At 53.6% G+C, this 22,906-nt stretch overlaps 1 protein-coding gene across 1 annotated transcript; it reads right to left on the bottom strand.

Moving 5' to 3' along the window:
- Positions 1-3,255: 3,255 nt before the first annotated feature.
- On the bottom strand, positions 3,256-13,774 carry LOC142908059 (FAS-associated death domain protein-like). The gene is made up of 3 exons (XM_076058227.1): positions 12,821-13,774; positions 10,927-11,193; positions 3,256-3,822 (listed from the first exon to the last, which is right to left on the bottom strand). Exons 1-3 carry the CDS (start codon positions 12,927-12,929, stop codon positions 3,521-3,523), a joined length of 678 nt encoding a protein of 225 aa, XP_075914342.1. The 5' UTR covers positions 12,930-13,774; the 3' UTR covers positions 3,256-3,520.
- Positions 13,775-22,906: the final 9,132 nt, after the last annotated feature.

Here is a 22,906-nt window from a genome sequence, read left to right on the forward strand (position 1 = left end):
ATGATGATGATGACTGTGATGATGATGTATGTGATGATGATGTATGTGATGATGATGATGTCTGTGATGATGATGATGTCTGTGATGATGATGATGTCTAAGATGATGATGTCTGTGATGATGATGATGATGTATGTGATGATGATGTATGTGATGATGATGTATGTGATGATGATGTATGTGATGATGATGAATGTGATGATGATGTATGTGATGATGATGAATGTGATGATGATGTATGTGATGATGATGTATGTGATGATGATGAATGTGATGATGATGTATGTGATGATGATGAATGTGATGATGATGTATGTGATGTCTATGCCCAGCCTGGAGATTCGCTCGTGTAACGCCGTGGGGTGAGCACAAAACTAAAAATGTATATACACACACACACAGCGCATGCAAAATATACTGTGTCTCTTGCTCTGTGTGTCTGTGTGTCTCTGTGTGTCTCTGTGTGTCTCTGTGTGTCTCTGTGGGTCTCTGTGGGTCTCTGTGTGTCTGTGTGTCTCTGTGTGTCTCTGTGGGTCTCTGTGGGTCTCTGTGGGTCTCTGTGGGTCTCTGTGGGTCTCTGTGTGTCTGTGTGTGTCTCTGTGGGTCTCTGTGGGTCTCTGTGTGTCTCTGTGGGTCTCTGTGGGTCTCTGTGTGTGTCTGTGTGTGTCTGTGTCTGTGTGTCTATGTGTGTGTCTGTGTGTCTCTGTGTGTCTCTGTGGGTCTCTGTGGGTCTCTGTGTGTCACTGTGTCTCTGTGTGTCTCTGTGTGTATGTGTCTCTGTGTGTCTGTGTGTCTGTGTCTCTGTGTGTCTGTGTCTCTGTGTGTCTGTGTGTCTGTGTTTCTGTGTGTCTGTGTCTCTCTTTGTGTCTGTGTCTCTCTGTGTGTCTGTGTCTCTGTGTGTCTGTGTCTCTGTGTGTCTGTATCTCTGTGTGTCTGTGTCTCTGTGTGTCTGTGTCTCTGTGTGTCTGTGTGTCTGTATCTCTGTGTGTCTATGTGTCTCTGTGTGTCTGTGTGTCTGTGTGTCTGTGTCTCTGTGTGTCTGTGTCTCTGTGTGTCTGTGTCTCTGTGTGTCTGTGTGTCTGTGTCTCTCTGTGTGTCTGTGTCTCTCTGTGTGTCTGTGTCTCTGTGTGTCTGTGTCTCTGTGTGTCTGTATCTCTGTGTGTCTGTGTGTCTGTGTCTCTGTGTGTCTGTGTCTCTGTGTGTCTGTGTGTCTGTGTGTCTGTGTCTCTGTGTGTCTGTGTCTCTGTGTGTCTGTGTCTCTGTGTGTCTGTGTGTCTGTGTCTCTCTGTGTGTCTGTGTCTCTCTGTGTGTCTGTGTCTCTGTGTGTCTGTGTCTCTGTGTGTCTGTATCTCTGTGTGTCTGTGTGTCTGTGTCTCTGTGTGTCTGTGTCTCTGTGTGTCTGTGTGTCTGTGTGTCTGTATCTCTGTGTGTCTGTGTCTCTGTGTGTCTGTGTCTATGGGTGTCTGTGTGTTTGTGTCTCTGTGTCTCTCTGTGTGTCAGTGTCTCTGTGTGTCTGTGTCTCTGTGTGTCTGTGTGTCTGTGTGTCTGTGTCTCTGTGTGTCTGTGTGTTTGTGTCTCTGTGTGTTTGTGTCTCTGTGTGTCTGTGTCTCTGTGTGTCTGTATCTGTGTGTCTGTGTGTCTGTGTCTCTGTGTGTCTGTGTCTCTGTGTGTCTGTGTGTCTGTGTCTCTGTGTGTCTGTGTCTCTGTGTGTCTCTGTGTGTCTGTGTCTCTGTGTGTCTGTGTCTCTGTGTCTCTGTGTGTCTGTGTCTCTGTGTGTCTGTGTCTCTGTGTGTCTCTGTGTGTCTGTGTGTGTCTGTGTGTCTGTGTCTGTGTGTCTGCATCTCTCTGTGTGTCTGTGTCTCTGTGTCTCTGTGTGTCTGTGTGTGTCTGTGTGTGTCTATGGCTCTGTGGGTCTCTATGTATCACTGCAGGCCTCTATGGGACTAGGGAAATGTTAACTACCTCGCCTGGTGTACAGGAGGTCGTGGGTTCGATCCCGTGACCCTGATGAGATGTTGACTACCTCGCCTGGTGTACAGGAGGTCGTGGGTTCGATCCTGTGACCCTGTGAGATGTTAACTACCTCGCCTGGTACGCAGGAGGTCGTGGGTTCGATCCCGTGACCCTGATGATCCCGTGACCCTGAGAGATGTTGACTACCTCGCCTGGTGTACAGGAGGTCGTGGGTTCGATCCCGTGACCCTGATGAGATGTTGACTACCTCGCCTGGTGTACAGGAGGTCGTGGGTTCGATCCTGTGACCCTGTGAGATGTTAACTACCTCGCCTGGTACGCAGGAGGTCGTGGGTTCGATCCCGTGACCCTGATGAGATGTTGACTACCTCGCCTGGTGTACAGGAGGTCGTGGGTTCGATCCCGTGACCCTGAGAGATGTTGACTACCTCGCCTGGTGTACAGGAAGTCGTGGGTTCGATCCCGTGACCCTGATGAGATGTTGACTACCTCGCCTGGTGTACAGGAGGTCGTGGGTTCGATCCCAGACCCTGTGAGATGTTGACTACCTCGCCTGGTATACAGGAGGTCGTGGGTTCGATCCCAGACCCTGTGAGATGTTGACTACCTGACCTGGTGTACAGGAGGTCGTGGGTTCGATCCCAGACCCTGTGAGATGTTGACTACCTCGCCTGGTATACAGGAGGTCGTGGGTTCGATCCCAGACCCTGTGAGATGTTGACTACCTGACCTGGTGTACAGGAGGTCGTGGGTTCGATCCCAGACCCTGTGAGATGTTGACTACCTCGCCTGGTCTGCTGCTGCTGTATATTTGGAGTCTGCATCTCTCTCCCTAATTTTACTTCGTTGTATGTGTGAGCAATGTGTGTGTGTGTTGAACTTATTTCGCACCGTACGTAGCCAACTGTACAAATGCTAGGTGTGGAGATACATGTGGGTGGGTGGGTGAGTGGGTGGGTGAGTGGGTGGGTGGGTGGGTGAGTGGGTGGGTGAGTGAGTGGGTGAGTGAGTGGGTGAGTGAGTGAGTGGGTGGGTGGGTGAGTGGGTGAGTGGGTGGGTGGGTGAGTGGGTGGGTGGGTGGGTGAGTGGGTGAGTGGGTGAGTGGGTGGGTGGGTGGGTGGATGAGTGGGTGGGTGAGTGAGTGAGTGAGTGGATGAGTGGGTGAGTGGGTGAGTGAGTGAGTGGATGAGTGGGTGAGTGGGTGAGTGGATGAGTGGGTGAGTGGGTGGGTGAGTGGGTGGGTGGGTGGGTGAGTGAGTGGGTGGGTGAGTGAGTGGGTGGGTGGGTGGGTGAGTGGGTGGGTGGGTGGGTGAGTGAGTGGGTGAGTGGGTGAGTGAGTGAGTGAGTGGGTGGGTGAGTGAGTGGATGAGTGGGTGAGTGGATGAGTGGATGGGTGAGTGAGTGAGTGAGTGGGTGGGTGGGTGAGTGAGTGAGTGGATGAGTGGGTGAGTGGGTAGGTGGATGGGTGAGTGAGTGACGTGAGTGACTGAGTGGTTGAGCGAGCGAGCGTCTCTCTTCCCACCACCTCCTCCTCCACCACCGCCGCTCACTTCCGGAACATCTCCGGGAAGTCGTCCTCCAGGTTATCGGCGACGAGGTTGAGCTGAGCCCTCCTCAGGGCGTCCCTGAGCTCGGCGGCGGCGGAGGCCTCCCCGCAGGCCCCACGTCGCGCCCCCCTGCGCAGGGCCCAGGTCTCCAGGGCCCTGTGGCTCTGCTCGCGAAGGTCGTCACGGTGGGCGTGGCTCACCGCGTCGATGTCCACCTCCGACAGGCCGAGGTGGCGGGAGAGGATGCGCCAGTCCCGCCCCACGGAGGTGGACACGGAGAGGAGCACACGGGAGAGGAACGCTGAGGGAGGGTGGGGGAGAGACACTCAGTCAGTCACTCAGTCAGTCAGTCACTCAGTCAGTCACTCAGTCAGTCACTCACTCAGTCAGTCACTCAGTCAGTCACTCAGTCAGTCACTCAGTCAGTCAGTCACTCAGTCACTCACTCAGCCAGTCCCGCCCCACGGAGGTGGACACGGAGAGGAGCACACGGGAGAGGAACGCTGAGGGAGGGTGGGAGGGAGAGACACTCAGTCAGTCAGTCACTCAGTCAGTCACTCAGTCAGTCAGTCAGTCACTCAGTCAGTCACTCAGTCACTCACTCAGTCAGTCAGTCACTCAGTCAGTCAGTCACTCAGTCAGTCAGTCACTCAGTCAGTCAGTCAGTCACTCAGTCAGTCAGTCAGTCACTCAGTGAGTCACTCAGTCAGTCACTCAGTCAGTCAGTCAGTCACTCAGTGAGTCACTCAGTCAGTCACTCAGTCACTCACTCAGCCAGTCCCGCCCCACGGAGGTGGACACGGAGAGGAGCACACGGGAGAGGAACGCTGAGGGAGGGAGGGAGAGAGAGACACTCAGTCAGTCAGTCACTCAGTCAGTCACTCAGTCAGTCAGTCAGTCACTCAGTCAGTCACTCAGTCACTCACTCAGTCAGTCAGTCACTCAGTCAGTCAGTCAGTCACTCAGTGAGTCACTCAGTCAGTCACTCAGTCAGTCAGTCAGTCACTCACTCAGTCACTCACTCACTCAGTCACTCAGTCACTCACTCAGCCAGTCCCGCCCCACGGAGGTGGACACGGAGAGGAGCACACGGGAGAGGAACGCTGAGGGAGGGAGGGAGAGAGAGACACTCAGTCAGTCAGTCACTCAGTCAGTCACTCAGTCAGTCAGTCAGTCACTCAGTCAGTCACTCAGTCACTCACTCAGTCAGTCAGTCACTCAGTCACTCACTCAGCCAGTCCCGCCCCACGGAGGTGGACACGGAGAGGAGCACACGGGAGAGGAACGCTGAGGGAGGGTGGGAGAGAGAGACACTCAGTCAGTCACTCAGTCAGTCAGTCACTCAGTCAGTCACTCAGTCAGTCAGTCACTCAGTCAGTCAGTCACTCACTCAGTCAGTCACTCAGTCAGTCACTCAGTCAGTCAGTCAGTCACTCAGTCAGTCAGTCACTCAGTCAGTCACTCAGTCAGTCAGTCACTCAGTCAGTCACTCAGTCAGTCAGTCAGTCACTCAGTCAGTCACTCAGTCAGTCAGTCACTCAGTCAGTCACTCAGTCAGTCACTCAGTCACTCACTCAGTCAGTCAGTCACTCAGTCAGTCAGTCAGTCAGTCAGTCACTCAGTCAGTCAGTCACTCAGTCAGTCAGTCACTCAGTCAGTCAGTCACTCAGTCACTCACTTAGTCAGTCCCGCCCCACGGAGGTGGACACGGAGAGGAGCACACGGGAGAGGAACGCTGAGGGAGGGAGAGACACACTCAGTCAGTCAGTCAGTCACTCAGTCAGTCAGTCACTCAGTCAGTCAGTCACTCAGTCAGTCACTCAGTCAGTCAGTCAGTCACTCAGTCACTCAGTCACTCAGTCAGTCAGTCAGTCACTCAGTGAGTCACTCAGTCAGTCACTCAGTCAGTCAGTCACTCAGTCAGTCACTCAGTCAGTCAGTCACTCAGTCACTCAGTCACTCACACACTCAGTCAGTCACTCACTCAGTCAGTCAGTCACTCAGTCAGTCAGTCAGTCACTCAGTGAGTCACTCAGTCAGTCACTCAGTCAGTCAGTCACTCAGTCAGTCACTCAGTCAGTCACTCAGTCAGTCACTCAGTCACTCACTCAGTCACTCAGTCACTCACTCAGCCAGTCCCGCCCCACGGAGGTGGACACGGAGAGGAGCACACGGGAGAGGAACGCTGAGGGAGGGTGGGGGAGAGACACTCAGTCAGTCACTCAGTCAGTCAGTCAGTCACTCAGTCAGTCAGTCACTCAGTCAGTCAGTCAGTCACTCAGTCACTCACTCAGCCAGTCCCGCCCCACGGAGGTGGACACGGAGAGGAGCACACGGGAGAGGAACGCTGAGGGAGGGAGAGACACACTCAGTCAGTCACTCAGTCAGTCAGTCACTCAGTCAGTCAGTCACTCAGTCAGTCACTCAGTCAGTCAGTCAGTCAGTCAGTCAGTCACTCAGTCAGTCAGTCACTCAGTCAGTCAGTCAGTCACTCAGTCACTCAGTCACTCAGTCAGTCACTCAGTCAGTCACTCAGTCAGTCACTCACACACTCAGTCAGTCACTCACTCAGTCAGTCACTCAGTCAGTCACTCAGTCAGTCACTCAGTCAGTCACTCAGTCAGTCACTCACTCAGTCAGTCACTCACTCAGTCAGTCAGTCACTCAGTCAGTCAGTCAGTCACTCAGTGAGTCACTCAGTCAGTCACTCAGTCAGTCAGTCACTCAGTCAGTCACTCAGTCAGTCAGTCACTCAGTCACTCAGTCAGTCACTCAGTCAGTCAGTCAGTCACTCAGTCAGTCAGTCACTCAGTCAGTGAGTCAGTCACTCAGTCAGTCACTCAGTCACTCAGTCAGTCACTCAGTCAGTCAGTCAGTCACTCAGTCAGTCACTCAGTCAGTCAGTCAGTCAGTCAGTCAGTCACTCAGTCAGTCAGTCACTCAGTCAGTCACTCAGTCAGTCACTCAGTCAGTCAGTCAGTCACTCACTCAGTCAGTCACTCAGTCAGTCAGTCAGTCACTCAGTCAGTCAGTCACTCAGTCAGTCAGTCAGTCAGTCAGTCACTCAGTCAGTCAGTCACTCAGTCAGTCACTCAGTCAGTCAGTCAGTCAGTCACTCAGTCAGTCACTCAGTCAGTCAGTCACTCAGTCAGTCAGTCAGTCACTCAGTGAGTCACTCAGTCAGTCACTCAGTCAGTCAGTCACTCAGTCAGTCAGTCAGTCACTCAGTGAGTCACTCAGTCAGTCACTCAGTCAGTCAGTCAGTCACTCAGTCAGTCAGTCAGTCAGTCACTCAGTCAGTCAGTCACTCAGTCAGTCAGTCAGTCACTCAGTCAGTCACTCAGTCAGTCAGTCACTCAGTCAGTCACTCAGTCAGTCAGTCAGTCACTCAGTCAGTCAGTCACTCAGTCAGTCAGTCACTCAGTCAGTCAGTCAGTCACTCAGTCAGTCAGTCACTCAGTCACTCAGTCAGTCAGTCAGTCACTCAGTCACTCAGTCACTCACTCAGTCACTCACTCAGTCACTCACTCAGCCAGTCCCGCCCCACGGAGGTGGACACGGAGAGGAGCACACGGGAGAGGAACGCTGAGGGAGGGAGAGACACACTCAGTCAGTCACTCAGTCAGTCAGTCACTCAGTCAGTCAGTCAGTCACTCACACATTCACTCAGTCACTCAGTCAGTCACTCAGTCACTCAGTGAGTCACTCAGTCAGTCACTCAGTCAGTCAGTCAGTCACTCAGTCAGTCACTCAGTCAGTCAGTCAGTCACTCAGTCAGTCACTCAGTCAGTCAGTCAGTCAGTCACTCAGTCAGTCACTCAGTCAGTCACTCAGTCAGTCAGTCAGTCACTCAGTCAGTCAGTCACTCAGTCAGTCAGTCACTCAGTCAGTCAGTCACTCAGTCAGTCACTCAGTCAGTCACTCAGTCACTCAGTCAGTCACTCAGTCAGTCACTCAGTCAGTCAGTCAGTCAGTCAGTCACTCAGTCAGTCACTCAGTCACTGTCAGTCACTCAGTCAGTCACTCAGTGAGTCACTCAGTCAGTCACTCAGTCAGTCACTCAGTCAGTCAGTCAGTCAGTCACTCAGTCAGTCAGTCAGTCACTCAGTCAGTCAGTCACTCAGTCAGTCAGTCAGTCAGTCAGTCACTCAGTCAGTCAGTCACTCAGTCAGTCACTCAGTCAGTCACTCAGTCAGTCAGTCACTCAGTCAGTCAGTCACTCAGTCACTCAGTCAGTCAGTCAGTCACTCAGTCACTCACTCAGCCAGTCCCGCCCCACGGAGGGGGACACGGAGAGGAGCACACGGGAGAGGAACGCTGAGGGAGGGAGAGACACACTCAGTCAGTCACTCAGTCAGTCAGTCACTCAGTCACTCACTCAGTCAGTCACTCACTCAGCCAGTCACTCAGTCAGTCACTCAGTCAGTCACTCAGTCAGTCACTCAGTCAGTCAGTCACTCAGTCAGTCAGTCACTCAGTCAGTCACTCACTCAGTCAGTCAGTCACTCAGTCAGTCAGTCACTCAGTCAGTCACTCAGTCAGTCAGTCACTCAGTCAGTCAGTCACTCAGTCAGTCAGTCAGTCACTCAGTCACTCACTCAGTCAGTCACTCAGTCAGTCAGTCACTCAGTCAGTCACTCAGTCAGTCACTCAGTCACTCAGTCAGTCAGTCACTCAGTCAGTCACTCAGTCAGTCAGTCCTCAGTCAGTCAGTCAGTCACTCACACATTCACTCAGTCACTCAGTCAGTCACTCAGTCACTCAGTCAGTCACTCAGTCAGTCACTCAGTCAGTCACTCACTCAGCCAGTCCCGCCCCACGGAGGGGGACACGGTGAGGAGCACACGGGAGAGGAACGCTGACGGAGGGAGAGACACACTCAGTCAGTCACTCAGTCAGTCAGTCACTCAGTCAGTCACTCAGTCACTCACTCAGTCAATCAGTCAGTCACTCAGTCAGTCAGTCAGTCACTCAGTCAGTCAGTCACTCAGTCAGTCACTCAGTCAATCACTCAGTGAGTCACTCAGTCAGTCACTCAGTCACTCACACATTCACTCAGTCACTCAGTCAGTCACTCAGTCAGTCAGTCAGTCACTCAGTGAGTCACTCAGTTAGTCACTCAGTCACTCACACATTCACTCAGTCACTCAGTCAGTCACTCAGTCAGTCACTCAATCAGTCACTCAGTCAGTCACTCAATCAGTCACTCAGTCAGTCAGTCACTCACTCAGTCACTCAGTCAGTCAGTCAGTCACTCACTCAGCCAGTCAGTCACTCACTCACTCAGTCACTCAGTCAGTCACTCACTCAGCCAGTCCCGCCCCACGGAGGGGGACACGGAGAGGAGCACACGGGAGAGGAACGCTGAGGGAGGGAGAGACACACTCAGTCAGTCACTCAGTCAGTCAGTCACTCAGTCAGTCACTCAGTCAGTCAGTCACTCAGTCAGTCAGTCAGTCACTCAGTCACTCAGTCACTCAGTCAGTCACTCAGTCAGTCACTCAGTCAGTCACTCACACACTCAGTCAGTCAGTCACTCACTCAGTCAGTCACTCAGTCAGTCACTCAGTCAGTCACTCAGTCAGTCACTCAGTCAGTCACTCACTCAGTCAGTCACTCACTCAGTCAGTCAGTCACTCAGTCAGTCAGTCAGTCACTCAGTGAGTCACTCAGTCAGTCACTCAGTCAGTCAGTCACTCAGTCAGTCACTCAGTCAGTCAGTCACTCAGTCACTCAGTCAGTCACTCAGTCAGTCAGTCAGTCACTCAGTCAGTCAGTCACTCAGTCAGTGAGTCAGTCACTCAGTCAGTCACTCAGTCACTCAGTCAGTCACTCAGTCAGTCAGTCACTCAGTCAGTCAGTCACTCAGTCAGTGAGTCAGTCACTCAGTCAGTGAGTCAGTCACTCAGTCACTCACACACTCAGTCAGTCACTCACTCAGTCACTCACTCAGTCAGTCACTCAGTCAGTCACTCAGTCACTCACTCAGTCACTCAGTCACTCACTCAGTCACTCACTCAGTCACTCACTCAGTCAGTCACTCAGTCACTCACTCACTCAGTCACTCAGACACTCACTCAGTCAGTCACTCAGTCACTCAGTCACTCACTCAGTCACTCACTCAGTCACTCAGTCACTCACTCAGTCACTCACTCAGTCACTCAGTCACTCAGTCACTCACTCACTCAGTCACTCAGTCACTCACTCACTCAGTCACTCAGTCACTCACTCAGTCAGTCACTCAGTCACTCACTCACTCAGTCACTCAGACACTCACTCAGTCAGTCACTCAGTCACTCAGTCACTCACTCAGTCACTCACTCAGTCACTCACTCAGTCACTCACTCAGTCACTCACTCAGTCACTCAGTCAGTCACTCAGTCACTCAGTCACACACTCACTCAGTCACTCAGTCAGTCACTCAGTCACTCAGTCACTCACTCAGTCACTCAGTCAGTCAGTCACTCAGTCACTCAGTCACTCACTCAGTCACTCACTCAGTCAGTCACTCAGTCACTCACTCAGTCACTCAGTCAGTCACTCACTCACTCAGTCACTCAGTCACTCACTCAGTCACTCACTCACTCAGTCACTCACTCAGTCACTCACTCACTCAGTCACCCACACACTCACTCACTCAGTCACTCACTCAGTCACTCACTCACTCACTCAGCCACTCACTCAGTAACTCACTCAGTAACTCACTCACTCAGTCAGTCACTCAGTCACTCACTCAGTCACTCACACACTCAGTCACTCACACAGTCACTCAGTCACACACTCAGTCACTCACACACTCAGTCACTCACTCAGTCACTCAGTCACACACTCAGTCACTCACTCACTCAGTCACACACTCACTCAGTCACACACCCACTCACTCACCCACCCACTCACCCACCCACTCACCCACCCACTCACCCACCCACTCACCCACTCACCCACCCACTCACTCACCCACTCACTCACTCACCCACCCACCCACTCACTCACCCACACACTCACCCACACACTCACCCACCCACCTACTCACTCACCCACTCACTCACCCACTCACTCACCCACTCACTCACCCACCCACCCACTCACCCACCCACTCACCCACTCACTCACTCACCCACCCACTCACTCACTCACCCACTCACTCACTCACCCACTCACCCACCCACTCACCCACCCACTCACTCACCCACCCACTCACCCACCCACTCACCCACCCACCCACTCACTCACTCACCCACCCACTCACCCACCCACTCACCCACCCACCCACTCACTCACTCACCCACTCACCCACCCACCCACCCACTCACTCACCCACCCACTCACTCACTCACTCACCCACCCACTCACTCACCCACCCACCCACCCACTCACTCACCCACCCACCCACTCACTCACTCACCCTCCCCACCGCTCCCATCTTCCTGTGTGGGTGTCCGTGCGTCCCCGAGGTTCAAGCTCTGCAGCGCCAGGCTCACCGGCACCGCCTCACCGGCGGCGGTGAGCGCCGAGGAGGGCGAGGGTGCGGTGAGCGCCGGGGTGAGCGGCGTGGTGAGCCGCACGGTGCGGAGGATGTCGGCCAACTTGGTGGTGTCACTTGCCGACAGATCTCCGCGCTCCTCCATCAGCGTGAAGAGCTGCAGGGAGCTCGTCACTGACTCCAGCGGGCCTGGTGGGGGAGGGACGGGGGAGAGGGGTTGAGTGACACAGAGACACACAGACACGCAGATACACACACGCACAGACACACACAGACACACACACGCACAGACACACACATACACACACACACAGACACACACACACAGACACACACACACAGACACACACACACAGACACACACACACACAGACACACACACACACAGACACACACACACACAGACCCATAGACACACACAGACCCATAGACACACACACACACAGACCGATTGACACACAGACCCAGAGACACACACAGATACACACAGACCCATAGACACACACAGACCCACAGACACACACAGACAGACACACACAGACCCATAGACACACACACACAGACACACACACACACACAGACCCATAGACACACACAGACCCATAGACACACACAGACCCATAGACACACACATACACAGACACACACAGACCCATAGACACACACAGACACACACACACACAGACACACACAGACCCATAGACACACACAGACACACACAGACCCATAGACACACACAGACCCATAGACACACACAGACACACACAGACCCATAGACACACACAGACCCATAGACACACACAGACCCATAGACACACACATACACAGACACATACAGACCCATAGACACACACAGACCCATAGACACACACAGACACACACAGACCCAAAGACACACACAACAACCGCCATTCGCCACTAAGTGGCGGTGACGTCACCACGACGCTTGTGCCAGGCTATGTGCACCCTGAGGCCACGTGAAGTGTCGAACGCCCACTGGCAGGAGGTCACGGGGCAGACCCAGGTGCCACGGGTCGACTGACTGAGATGACTGAGATGACTGGCTGATGCACCACCTGTGCCCCCTACTGTGCCAACCTGCTGTGCTTTAGTCACCCGGCGCTCCGCTCGTTGTTGTGAGCGTCGCTCCTCCGCCCTCCGTTGTTGTTGGAGGGCGACTGCCTCCAACTGGCCAGTAGCATCCTTCACGAGCCTCCTCCACAGAGGCCGATCTTGACACCGCTGGTACCAGTCATCGGCAAGTCCACTCAGCTCCACTTCCTCCTGTACCACATCACTCCATCTCTTCTCTAGCCCCGTGCCTCCTGTACCACGTCACTCCATCTCTTCTCTAGCCCGTGCCTCCTGTACCACATCACTCCATCTCTTCTCTAGCCCGTGCCTCCTGTACCACGTCACTCCATCTCTTCTCTAGCCCCGTGCCTCCTGTACCACATCACTCCATCTCTTCTCTAGCCCGTGCCTCCTGTACCACATCACTCCATCTCTTCTCTAGCCCCGTGCCTCCTGTACCACATCACTCCATCTCTTCTCTAGCCCCGTGCCTCCTGTACCACGTCACTCCATCTCTTCTCTAGCCCCGTGCCTCCTGTACCACATCACTCCATCTCTTCTCTAGCCCGTGCCGCGCCCGTTTAGCCCCCTCGATCCGGCAGAACAAAAGCTGTTTCGGCATGCGGTGGCTGGGCATGCGGGCTACATGACCCAGCCATAGACACACACACACACATAGACACACACACACATAGACACACACACATAGACACACACATAGACACACACAGACGACACTCACCTCGTCCGTACACTTTGAGGCAGAACTTCATTTCGTCTAGTTTGTCTCTGGTAACTTCTTTGGCGACAGAGAGCAACAGCTTGCGAAACTCAACATCCTCCTGGTCCATCGCTAGAAAGCCAACTCCTCCCAGAGAGACACAGAGAGACACAGAGAGAGACAGAGACACACAGAGAGACACACACAGAGACACACAGAGAGAGACAGAGACACAGACACACAGAGAGACACACAGAGAGACAGAGACACACACAGACAGATACACACAGAGAGACACAGAGAGAGAGGGAGAGACACACAGAGAGACACAGAGAGACACACACAGAGAGACACACACAGAGAGACACACAGACACACAGAGAGACACACACACAGACACACAGAGAGACACACACACAGAGAGACACACAGAGAGACACACAGAAACGCACAGAGAGACACACACAGAGAGGGAGAGACCGGAGAGAGACAGGAAGAGATAGAGACAAAGATCCCCCAGGTAGCCACTAGCAGGGCTGTAGGGGCAAGTGCTGTTAGTCGTAGCGAGTAGCAGCAGCGTCTACGATGTCCGCCACTGTGGCCACACAGAGAAGAGGTGTGGGTTGAGGCTGAGTCGACCTAAGGGGAGGCCACCACCACCACCCGGGGGGATGGGGGGGGGGTAACCCCCGGTCTGCCGCTAGACAAGACCGAGGCTGACCGTAAAAGCGACTAGGCCAATCGGCGTTCGTTCTAAAAATTGGATAATTAAGCGACAAATAAATATTTTAAAAAAATAAAAAAATTGTAATAGAAACTGGGAGAGGTAAGAAAAACAAAACTGATAGAATCAATTTTAAAAAGCGGATTTTAACAAATATAAATATTTTAAGAAGCGGCGTTAAAAAAACCGAGAAGTTCAACTCCGCCACCCACCCGGATAAAGTTTTGAGCGGCACGAACTTCCGGGGTGGGGAGTTCCCAACGTCGCCCCGCCCCCACTTCGCACCGCCCCCACTCCGCCCCGCCTCCCCACTAAGCCCTGCCTCCACACTTCGCCCCGCCTCCTCACTTCGCCCCGCCTCCCCACTTCGCCCCGCCTCCCCACCGCGCCCCCCCCACTTCGCCCCGCCCCCCCACACTTCGCCCCGTCCCCCCCCACTTCGCCCCGCCCCCCCACTTCGCCCTGCCACTCTCCGCTCCCCTAGCCCCCCGCCCCTCTACCACGCCCCCCACCCACTGTTTGAATGACGTATTCGCCCATATTGACGTCACGTCTCGTTGCCGTGAAAGTGACGTCAAAGTCGGTCCGAGCGCGTCATCGGACGGCGTCGCGAAGGAGGGCGTTCCGCACCTCCGGGTGACGTCATGGTTTCGATCAGGGACGTCATGGTTTCGATCAGGTGACGTCATGGTTTCGATCAGGTGACGTCATGGTTTCCGGAGGGAAGGGCCGTCGCTCCAACGACGTCGTCTTTTTTTTCTCTCGAGTGTGAGAGATGACGTCATTTGAGCGGTGACGTCATCGCGAGTGGAGACGTCTCGCTATGCCTGTGCCAGGCTAGGTGCATGAGGAGGAGGTCACGTGACAGACCCTGCAGGTGCCATGGGTTGACTGCTGCTGCTGTGTCAGGCTAGGTGCACTGACCCCAGGAGCCTCAAGGTGCACCTAGCCTGGCACCAGTAGCCTCAAGGTGCACCTAGCCTGGCACTGACCCCAGTAGCCTCAAGGTGCACCTAGCCTGGCACTGCCCCCAGTAGCCTCAAAGTGCACCTAGCCTGGCACTGCCCCCCAGTAGCCTCAACGTGCACCTAGCCTGGCACTGCCCAGTAGCCTCAATGTGCACGTAGCCTGGCACTGCCCAGTAGCCTCAAAGTGCACCTAGCCTGGCACTGCCCCCCAGTAGCCTCAACGTGCACCTAGCCTGGCACCAGTAGCCTCAAGGTGCACCTAGCCTGGCACTGTCCAGTAGCCTCAAGGTGCACCTAGGTTGGCACCAGTAGCCTCAAGGTGCACCTAGCCTGGCACTGACCCCCAGTAGCCTCAAGGTGCACCTAGGCTGGCACCAGTAGCCTCAAGGTGCACCTAGCCTGGTACTGACCCCCAGTAGCCTGAAGGTGCACCTAGCCTGGCACTGACCCCCGGTAGCCTCAAGGTGCACGTAGCCTGGCACCAGTAGCCTCAAGGTGCACGTAGCCTGGCACCAGTAGCCTCAAGGTGCACCTAGCCTGGCACCAGTAGCCTCAAGGTGCACCTAGCCTGGCACCAGTAGCCTCAAGGTGCACCTAGCCTGGCACTGGACCCAGTAGCTGCAGCGTCCTTCACGAGACTCCTCCCCCTCCACAGTAGTTGGGGTAAAGCAGCAGCCCCTCCCCGGGGGATTGACGTCATCACGCACGATTTTCCCGTTACGTTGCCATGAGCGGTTCGCAGGGTACGTGCGTGATGACGTCACCACGCACGTTTACCGTTACGTTGTTAGGAGCGGGACGCAGGGAAACGTGCGTGATGATGTCACCACGCACGTTTCCCGTTACGTTGCCCGGAGCGGGTCACAGGGGACGTGCGCGATCACGTCACCACGCACGTTTCCCGTTACGTTGCCCGGAGCGGGACAGAGGGAACGTGCGCGATGACGTCACCACGCACGTTTACCGTTACGTTGTTAGGAGCGGGACGCAGGGAAACGTGCGTGATGATGTCACCACGCACGTTTCCCGTTACGTTGCCCGGAGCGGGTCACAGGGGACGTGCGCGATCACGTCACCACGCACGTTTCCCGTTACGTTGCCCGGAGCGGGACAGAGGGAACGTGCGCGATGACGTCACCACGCACGTTGCCCGTTACGGAGCCCGGAGCGGGACGCAGGAGGGAACGTGCGCGATGACGTCACCACGCACGTTTCCCGTTACGTTGCCCGGAGCGAGACAGAGGGAACGTGAGCGATGACGTCACCACGCACGTTTCCCGTACGTTGCCCGGAGTGGAACACACGGAACGTGCGCCATGACGTCACCACGCACGTTTCCCGTTACGTTTCCTGTAGGCTCGGGACAGGCTCCTGCGTGGTGGCGTCATCACGTAACCCCTCCCCCCCCGGCCGTGATGACGTAAAGACGTCGATCGGCGTGATGACGCCATCACGCAAAACTTGACCCGTACAACTCCAATACCATATTTTTGGTTCTTTCGGTAAAGTCACCACGTAGAAGGGAAACAATAAAATGATTTTAAAAAATAAAACAATAAAATTCTCACGACGTTTCGACTGCAACACAAGCAATCATCATCAGCTGCAGTGCCTCAAATATTGGAAGAAGTCACCCCCTGTGAGTGGCTGGCTGAAGTGCCATCTGTTGAGGAAGTACTGAAGGCGATCCGGAGTCTGAGACCAGGAAAGGCAGCGGGCAGAGATGATCTCCCAAGCGAAATGCTGAGGGAGGGCGGCGTTTGTGCACCGACTGCCCTACATGACATCATAACAACAGTCTGGACCACTGGACGGGTTCCGCAGGATTGGAAGGATGCCCTGGTGGTCCCCCTTTTTAAGAAGGGGGACCGCACAGATCGTAACAACTACAGGGGCATCTCACTCCTCAGTGTGCTGGGAAAGGTCCTGGCAAGGATTATTCAGCATCGCCTTGCCAGGCACGCTGAGGAGAGGCTTGCGGAGCCCCAGTGCGGTTTCAGGAAAGGGCGGTCCTGCACAGATGCCATATTTTCTGTCCGTCTGCTACAGCAGAGGTGTAGGGAATTCCAGCAAGACCTACATCTCTGCTTTATTGACCTGGTCAAGGCCTATGATACCATCAGTAGGCCCGGGCTCTGGGTTGTTACTCTTTGGTTCTATTGGGTAAAGTCACGTAGGTGAAAATAAAATAGCAAAAAATCACGACGTTTCGGCCACAACACAAGCGGCCTTCATCAGGTGAAAGGACGAGACTCTGGGTTGTTCTTCGTGCTTTTGGAGTCCCTGACCCTCTGCTCACGATCATTAAGGACCTTCATGATGGTGAGCGGGCCCGGGTAAAAGTACGTGGCCGGGAGTCAGAGCCATTCCCTGTACACCTTGGGGTGCGACAGGGATGTCCTCTGGCTCCCACATTATTTAACATCTATTTTGACTACGTAGTTCGTGAAGCCTTCAATAGCTGTACCGGGGGAATCTCCATATGGTACGGATATAATGGGAGGCTGATCGATGCCCGGGTGCGGTCAAGGGATGGCTCCCTATTGCTCAACCACGTTATGTATGCTGATGATTTGGTAATAGCTGCTCAGTCAGAGGAGGAGTTGGAGACGCTGCTGCTGAGACTGGAGCGCGCTACTAAGAGATGGGGGCCTTACCATCAGCCCCACCAAAACTAAGCACCTACCTGGGTATTTTGTACCATCGGACACTCCACCCCCACAACTCCCAATCGGTGATGGGGCAGTTGTGGAGAGAGTGGAGAGTTTCTCATACCTGGGCAGTGTGCTTATGACCGGCTCCAGTTTTAACAGCAGAGGTTTCACTCCGAATCAGTCGAGCGGCAATATCTTTTCATCGGTTGCATAATGCTGTGTGGAAGCTACCTGGTCTGTCCCTCCGCACTGAGCTTCAGGTCTTCTCGGCCACGGTCATTCCCTCCCTTCTCTACGCTTGCGAAATGTGGACCCCCCTAATGGAACATCTTCGCTGGTTAGAAACATTTAGGCTGGCCTGCCTACGATCCATCCTGAGTTTAACCAGGCTGGATTGTGTGTGGAGCTCACAAATCCTTGAAAGATCTGGGCACGGTCCCATCGGTGAGCTCCTCCGGCAGGCAAGGCTGCGTTGGCTGGGTCATGTAGCCCGCATGCCCAGCCACCGCATGCCGAAACAGCTTTTGTTCGGCCGGATCGAGGGGGCTAAACGGGCGCGGCACGGGCTAGAGAAGAGATGGAGTGATGTGGTACAGGAGGCACGGGGCTAGAGAAGAGATGGAGTGATGTGGTACAGAAGGCACGGGGCTAGAGAAGAGATGGAGTGATGTGGTACAGCAGGACGTGGAGCTGAGTGGACTTGCCGATGACTGGTACCAGCGGTGTCAAGATCGGCCTCTGTGGAGGAGGCTCGTGAAGGATGCTACTGGGCAGTTGGAGGCAGTCGCCCTCCAACAACAACGGAGGGCGGAGGAGCGACGCTCACAACAGCGAGCGGAGCGCCGGGTGGCTAAAGCACAGCAGGTTGGCACAGTAGGGGGCACAGGTGGTGCATCAGCCAGTCATCTCAGTCAGTCGACCCGTGGCACCTGGGTCTGCCCCGTGACCTCCTGCCAGCGGGCGTTCGACACTTCACGTGGCCTCAGGGTGCACATAGCCTGGCACAAGCGTCGTGGTGACGTCACCGCCACTTAGTGGCGAATGGCGGTTGTTGTTGTTGTTGTTGTGTGTGTCTGTGTGTGGGGGAGCAGTCGGGCTGAGGCCGGGTAGTACAGCTAATAATTCATTAACTCGAGTTAGCTAGGCCTGGTATGATAGTAAAGCCGAGGATTTGTGTTTATGTGGTTAAGTGATTTGTAAAGTGAGTAAATAATCATAATAATGCATCTTTTTGCTAAAAGTTAAACTTTTTGTGAAGTACACAGCAGGAATGGACAGTAACTTTGCCGTACTAATAAGTTCATTTTATAAAAAAAAAACAATAGTTTTATTTAAGTGATTTGTCTACATTATTAAGCGAGTTGATACTAATTACTTTAAAAAAAAGTTTGCTAAAAGTTTCACTGTTTGTTTGTGCGGTAAACAGCGGCAATACACTCCTAACTTTATGGTATTTATCTGGTAATATAATAAATACAAACTAAAAGTTGCCGAAGTTGTTTTACAGTTTCAAAGTTAGCGTGTTGCAGAGTATTTTTTTTGTTTAAATATATATACGTCTTTGGGTAATGTTTATTTGTTTTAAAATTATAATTGTTTATTAACGTGAGGTAATAACCCAACTCCCCCATCTCTCTCTCTCTCTCCCTTCTATCATTTTCTTTAATCTCCTTCGCGCATAGTTTAACGAATTCAGCCGCGTGCTGGGTGGGGGTGGTGGTGGTGGTAGGAGACCTCGAAATTTTGAGACGCATTGTGAACTTATAAGGCAATTTGTAGGAGGCGAGGGGCGGGGCTATGCGGGGGAAAGGGGAGGGGCTATGCGGGGGAAAGGGGAGGGGCTATGTGGGGGAAAGGGGAGGGGCTATGCGGGGTGGTAGGGGAGGGGGCTGTGCGGGGGAAAGGGTGGAGGTAGCCCCACCCCCCCCTAACCCCCCTCCACCCCCCCCACTCCTTATAAGGGCATCAAAACCATAACGCCTTTTGGCGTATTCTTAGCTCTTTCGGTAAAGTCACGTTGAAGGGAAATAATAAAATAATAAAATATATATAAAACAATAAAAATTCTCACGACGTTTCGACCATAACACAAACGGTCGTCATCAGGTGTGCCGGTTTGCTTTTATTTATTTATTTATTTCAAAAAGGTGTAGTTATTTATTTATTAAAAACGTCAGCGCCACGCGCAGAGATTTAGCAGTTTATTTAGAAGGACGAGTCCATCTATGTTCTGAAAAGAGGAGGGGGGAGACGAAAAATTAATGTATGCTGTCTGAAAGCCACCGTAAGCGTGAACAATCAATTAAGACCTGAAATGGTTAATCAAATCCTTACAATGATTGCTAAGCCAGAATCCATCTTCTCGGTTGAAATTGTGTCTGTGCTTGTTATACGTGGATTTTGGCGTCTTCTGGTCGAACAACCGTGGACCAAATCAGTTTGCAAAGACCAATGCATCGTTCAGTTTATTTTGGCATCATACTCTCGCTCAGAGCGTGTTGTTGTGTTGTTGTTGTGTTGTTGTTGTTGTCTGCTTCCTGGCCGCGAGTGTTGTGGTCAGGATGCTGTGCGCAGCATGACTCCTTCGTCAAGGGTTTCAGTTTAGTTGCTTTCACGTCTACGAAGGGGGAGATCTCAGGATTGAGGATCGGTGGGGGGTATTTAAATCATTGGGCCCCGCGCACGCGCACACGCGCGCGCACATCGGAAATGGTCGAGTGGGTCGGTGGGCGGGGGGAGGGAATTTGGGCGTGGCACAGCCCCCACCCACTTCGCCCCACCCCCCACCCACCCACTACTTCCTTATAAGGGCATCGGCAGCGCGCGCGAGCGCCCCGTGGAGGGGGGTCGGGCCCAACGGCTTCTATCGCTTTCCCATATAAGGGTTATTGGGTGTGTGGGGGCGTGGTCGCTTGGGGTTGGGGAGGGGGCGTGGCTTGTATCGCTTTAACATTGCGAGGGGGGGTGGGGGGGTTAATGATTGACAGGTGGAGGGGGGCGGGGCTGCCCCACTCTCTCGCTCTCTCCCCTAGAGCTTTAACATTGCGGGGGGGGGGGGTTATTGATTGACAGGTGGAGGGAGGCGGAACTGGTCTAATCCATTTCCATATAAGGAGTTGTATGGGTGTGTCTTGTATCTATAACATTGGAGAGAGGGGGGCGGGCAGTAGGGGGCGGGGTTTATTATTGACAGGCGAAGGGGCGTGGCTGTGAGAGAGAGAGAGAGAGGGGGGGGTCGAAACCCATTTCCATATAAGGAGTTGTATGGGTGTTTCTTGTATCTGTAACATTGGAGGAGGAGGAGGAGGTGGGGGGAGGGGCAGTAGGGGGCGGGGCTTATTATTGATAGGCGGAGGGGGCGTGGTTAATGTTTGACATGCGGATGGAGAGAGAGCGTGGAGGGGCGGGGCTGCCACTGTCCCCCCCCCCTCCTCCTTTAACATTGCGGCGGGTGGGCGCGCGCACGCGCGCGAGACATCAGAGGGCGGGGGCTGGTTGGGCGGGTCCCCCTCGATGACGTCACCTATAAAAGGCGAGCGGCGTCAACTTTTCCCTCCAATTTTTTTGTAATTATTTTATCTTGCCCACGCACCACCACCAACACCACCAACTACGACTGCAACAACAACAACAACTTACTACCACTACCACCACCACCCCCCACTCCGCTGAGCCGTCGTCTCTTCGTTACTTTCTGTCGACACTGTCTCTCCAGGTTCATTTATCGCGCGGAAATTTCTCACCAACTCTGAGGTAAAGTCGAAGCCGCCTCCTCCGCCTCACGAACACGAAATTTGCGTTAGTTGTTTGTTTTTTAATGTAAACTATCTTCTTCACATCTCTTCGCTTTCTCTCCCGCGTGCGCTCTCTCTCTCCCGGTTTATTTCTCGCTTATATATGTATAAAAAAATGTGTCATCAAACTCTTAGGTTGAAGTTGACCGCGGTGGAAAGACGCCGACGCCGCCTCACAAACACGAAATGTTTTATTGTTTAAAAAATATATATCTTTTCTTCATCGTTCCACATTCTATTTTCTCTCTCTATCTCTCTTTCTCGGTTAATTTCTCGCTTTATAAATCATCTTTCTGAGGTAAAGTCGAGCGCTTGGGGAAGACTTCGCCAATAAGCATTGTGAATCATCATCACCACCACCATGACCATCCCTTAGTTACTTTCTCTCAACATTCTCTCTCCGGGTTAATTTCTCGCTTTGTAAATCATCTTTCTGAGGTAAAGTCGACCACGGGGGAGACGTCGTCGCCTCACGAACACTAAACATTTTTTGTTAATTGTTTTTTTTTAAATGTTTAATCTTTCCACATTCTATTTTCTCTCCGGGTTAATTTCTCGCTTTGTAAATCATCTTTCTGAGGTAAAGTCGACCACGGGCAACACGCCGAGCACCTCACGAACACTAAATTTCTTTAATTGTTTATTTGTGTGTGTGTTTGTGTGTTCATCACCCCTCACAACAACAACAACAAACAGCAACCGCCAAGATGCCGGTGTTTCACACGAAGACGATCGAGAGTATCCTGGAGCCCGTGGCCCAGCAGATCTCTCATCTCGTGATCATGCACGAGGAGGGGGAGGTGGACGGGAAGGCCATCCCCGACCTCACGGCCCCCGTGCTCGCAGTACAAGCGGCAGTGGGGAATCTCGTCAAGGTGATGGTAGTGGTGGTGGTGATGGTGGTGGTTGTGTGGTGATGGGGGTAGTGATGGTGGTGTGTGTGGTGATGGGGGTGGTGATGGTGATGTTGGTGGTGATGGGGGTAGTGATGGTGGTGGTGATGTTGGTGGTGATGGTAGTGATAGAGGGTAGTGATGGTGGTAGTGATGGTGGTGTGTGTGGTGATGGGGGTAGTGATGGTGGTGTGTGTGGTGATGTTGTTGGTGATAGGGGGTAGTGATGGTGGTAGTGGTGATGGGGGTAGTGATGGTGGTGATGGTAGTGATAGAGGGTAGTGATGGTAGTGATGGTGGAGGTGGACGGGAAGGCCATCCCCGACCTCACGGCCCCCGTGCTCGCAGTGCAAGTGGCAGTGGGGAATCTCGTCAAGGTGATGGGGGTGGTGGTGGTGGTGATGGTGGTGGTGGTGATGGTGGTGTGTGTGGTGATGGTGTGTGTGTGCGGTGATGGTGTGTGTGTGTGTGGTGATGGTGGTGTGTGTGGTGGTGGTGGTGGTTGTGGTGGTGTGTGTGGTGATGGTGATGGTGGTGTGTGTGGTGATGGGGGTAGTGATGGTGTTGTGTGTGGTGATGTTGGTGGTGATAGGGGGTAGTGATGGTGGTAGTGGTGATGTTGGTAGTGATGGTTATGGTGGTAGTGATGGTTATGGTGGTAGAGATAGAGGGTGGTGATGGTAGTGATGGTGATGGTGGTAGTGATGGTGATGGTGGTAGTGATAGAGGGTGGTGATGGTAGTGATGGTGATGATGGTAGTGATGGTGGTCATCATGCACGAGGAGGGGGAGGTGGACGGGAAGGCCATCCCCGACCTCACGGCCCCCGTGCTCGCAATACAAGCGGCAGTGGGGAATCTCGTCAAGGTGATGGTGGTGGTGATGGTGGTGGTGTGTGTGGTGATGGTGGTAGTGATGGTGATGGTGGTAGTGATAGAGGGTGGTGATGGTGGTGGTGTGGGTGGTGGTGGTGTGTGTGGTGATGGTGGTGGTAGTGATGGTGGTGGTGGTAGAGATAGAGGGTGGTGATGGTAGTGATGGTGATGGTGGTGGTAGTGATAGAGGGTGGTGATG

Source organism: Petromyzon marinus (genome assembly GCF_048934315.1).
Source record: "Petromyzon marinus isolate PM22_M1 ecotype Great Lakes invasive population chromosome 68 unlocalized genomic scaffold, UKy_Petmar_22M1.pri1.0 chr68_unloc.2, whole genome shotgun sequence".
Taxonomy (NCBI): domain Eukaryota; kingdom Metazoa; phylum Chordata; class Hyperoartia; order Petromyzontiformes; family Petromyzontidae; genus Petromyzon; species Petromyzon marinus.

Bases quoted from the DNA above. Each gene is read 5' to 3' on its own strand.
- LOC142908059 (XM_076058227.1), bottom strand. From the start codon at position 12,929: ATGGACCAGGAGGATGTTGAGTTTCGCAAGCTGTTGCTCTCTGTCGCC. The intron at 11,194-12,820 runs GTGAGTGTCGTC...CTCCCCCACCAG, and splicing joins CCTCAAAGTGTACGGACGAG to GCCCGCTGGAGTCAGTGACG. The intron at 3,823-10,926 runs GTGAGTGAGTGA...ACCCTCCCTCAG, and splicing joins AGATGGGAGCGGTGGGGAGG to CGTTCCTCTCCCGTGTGCTC.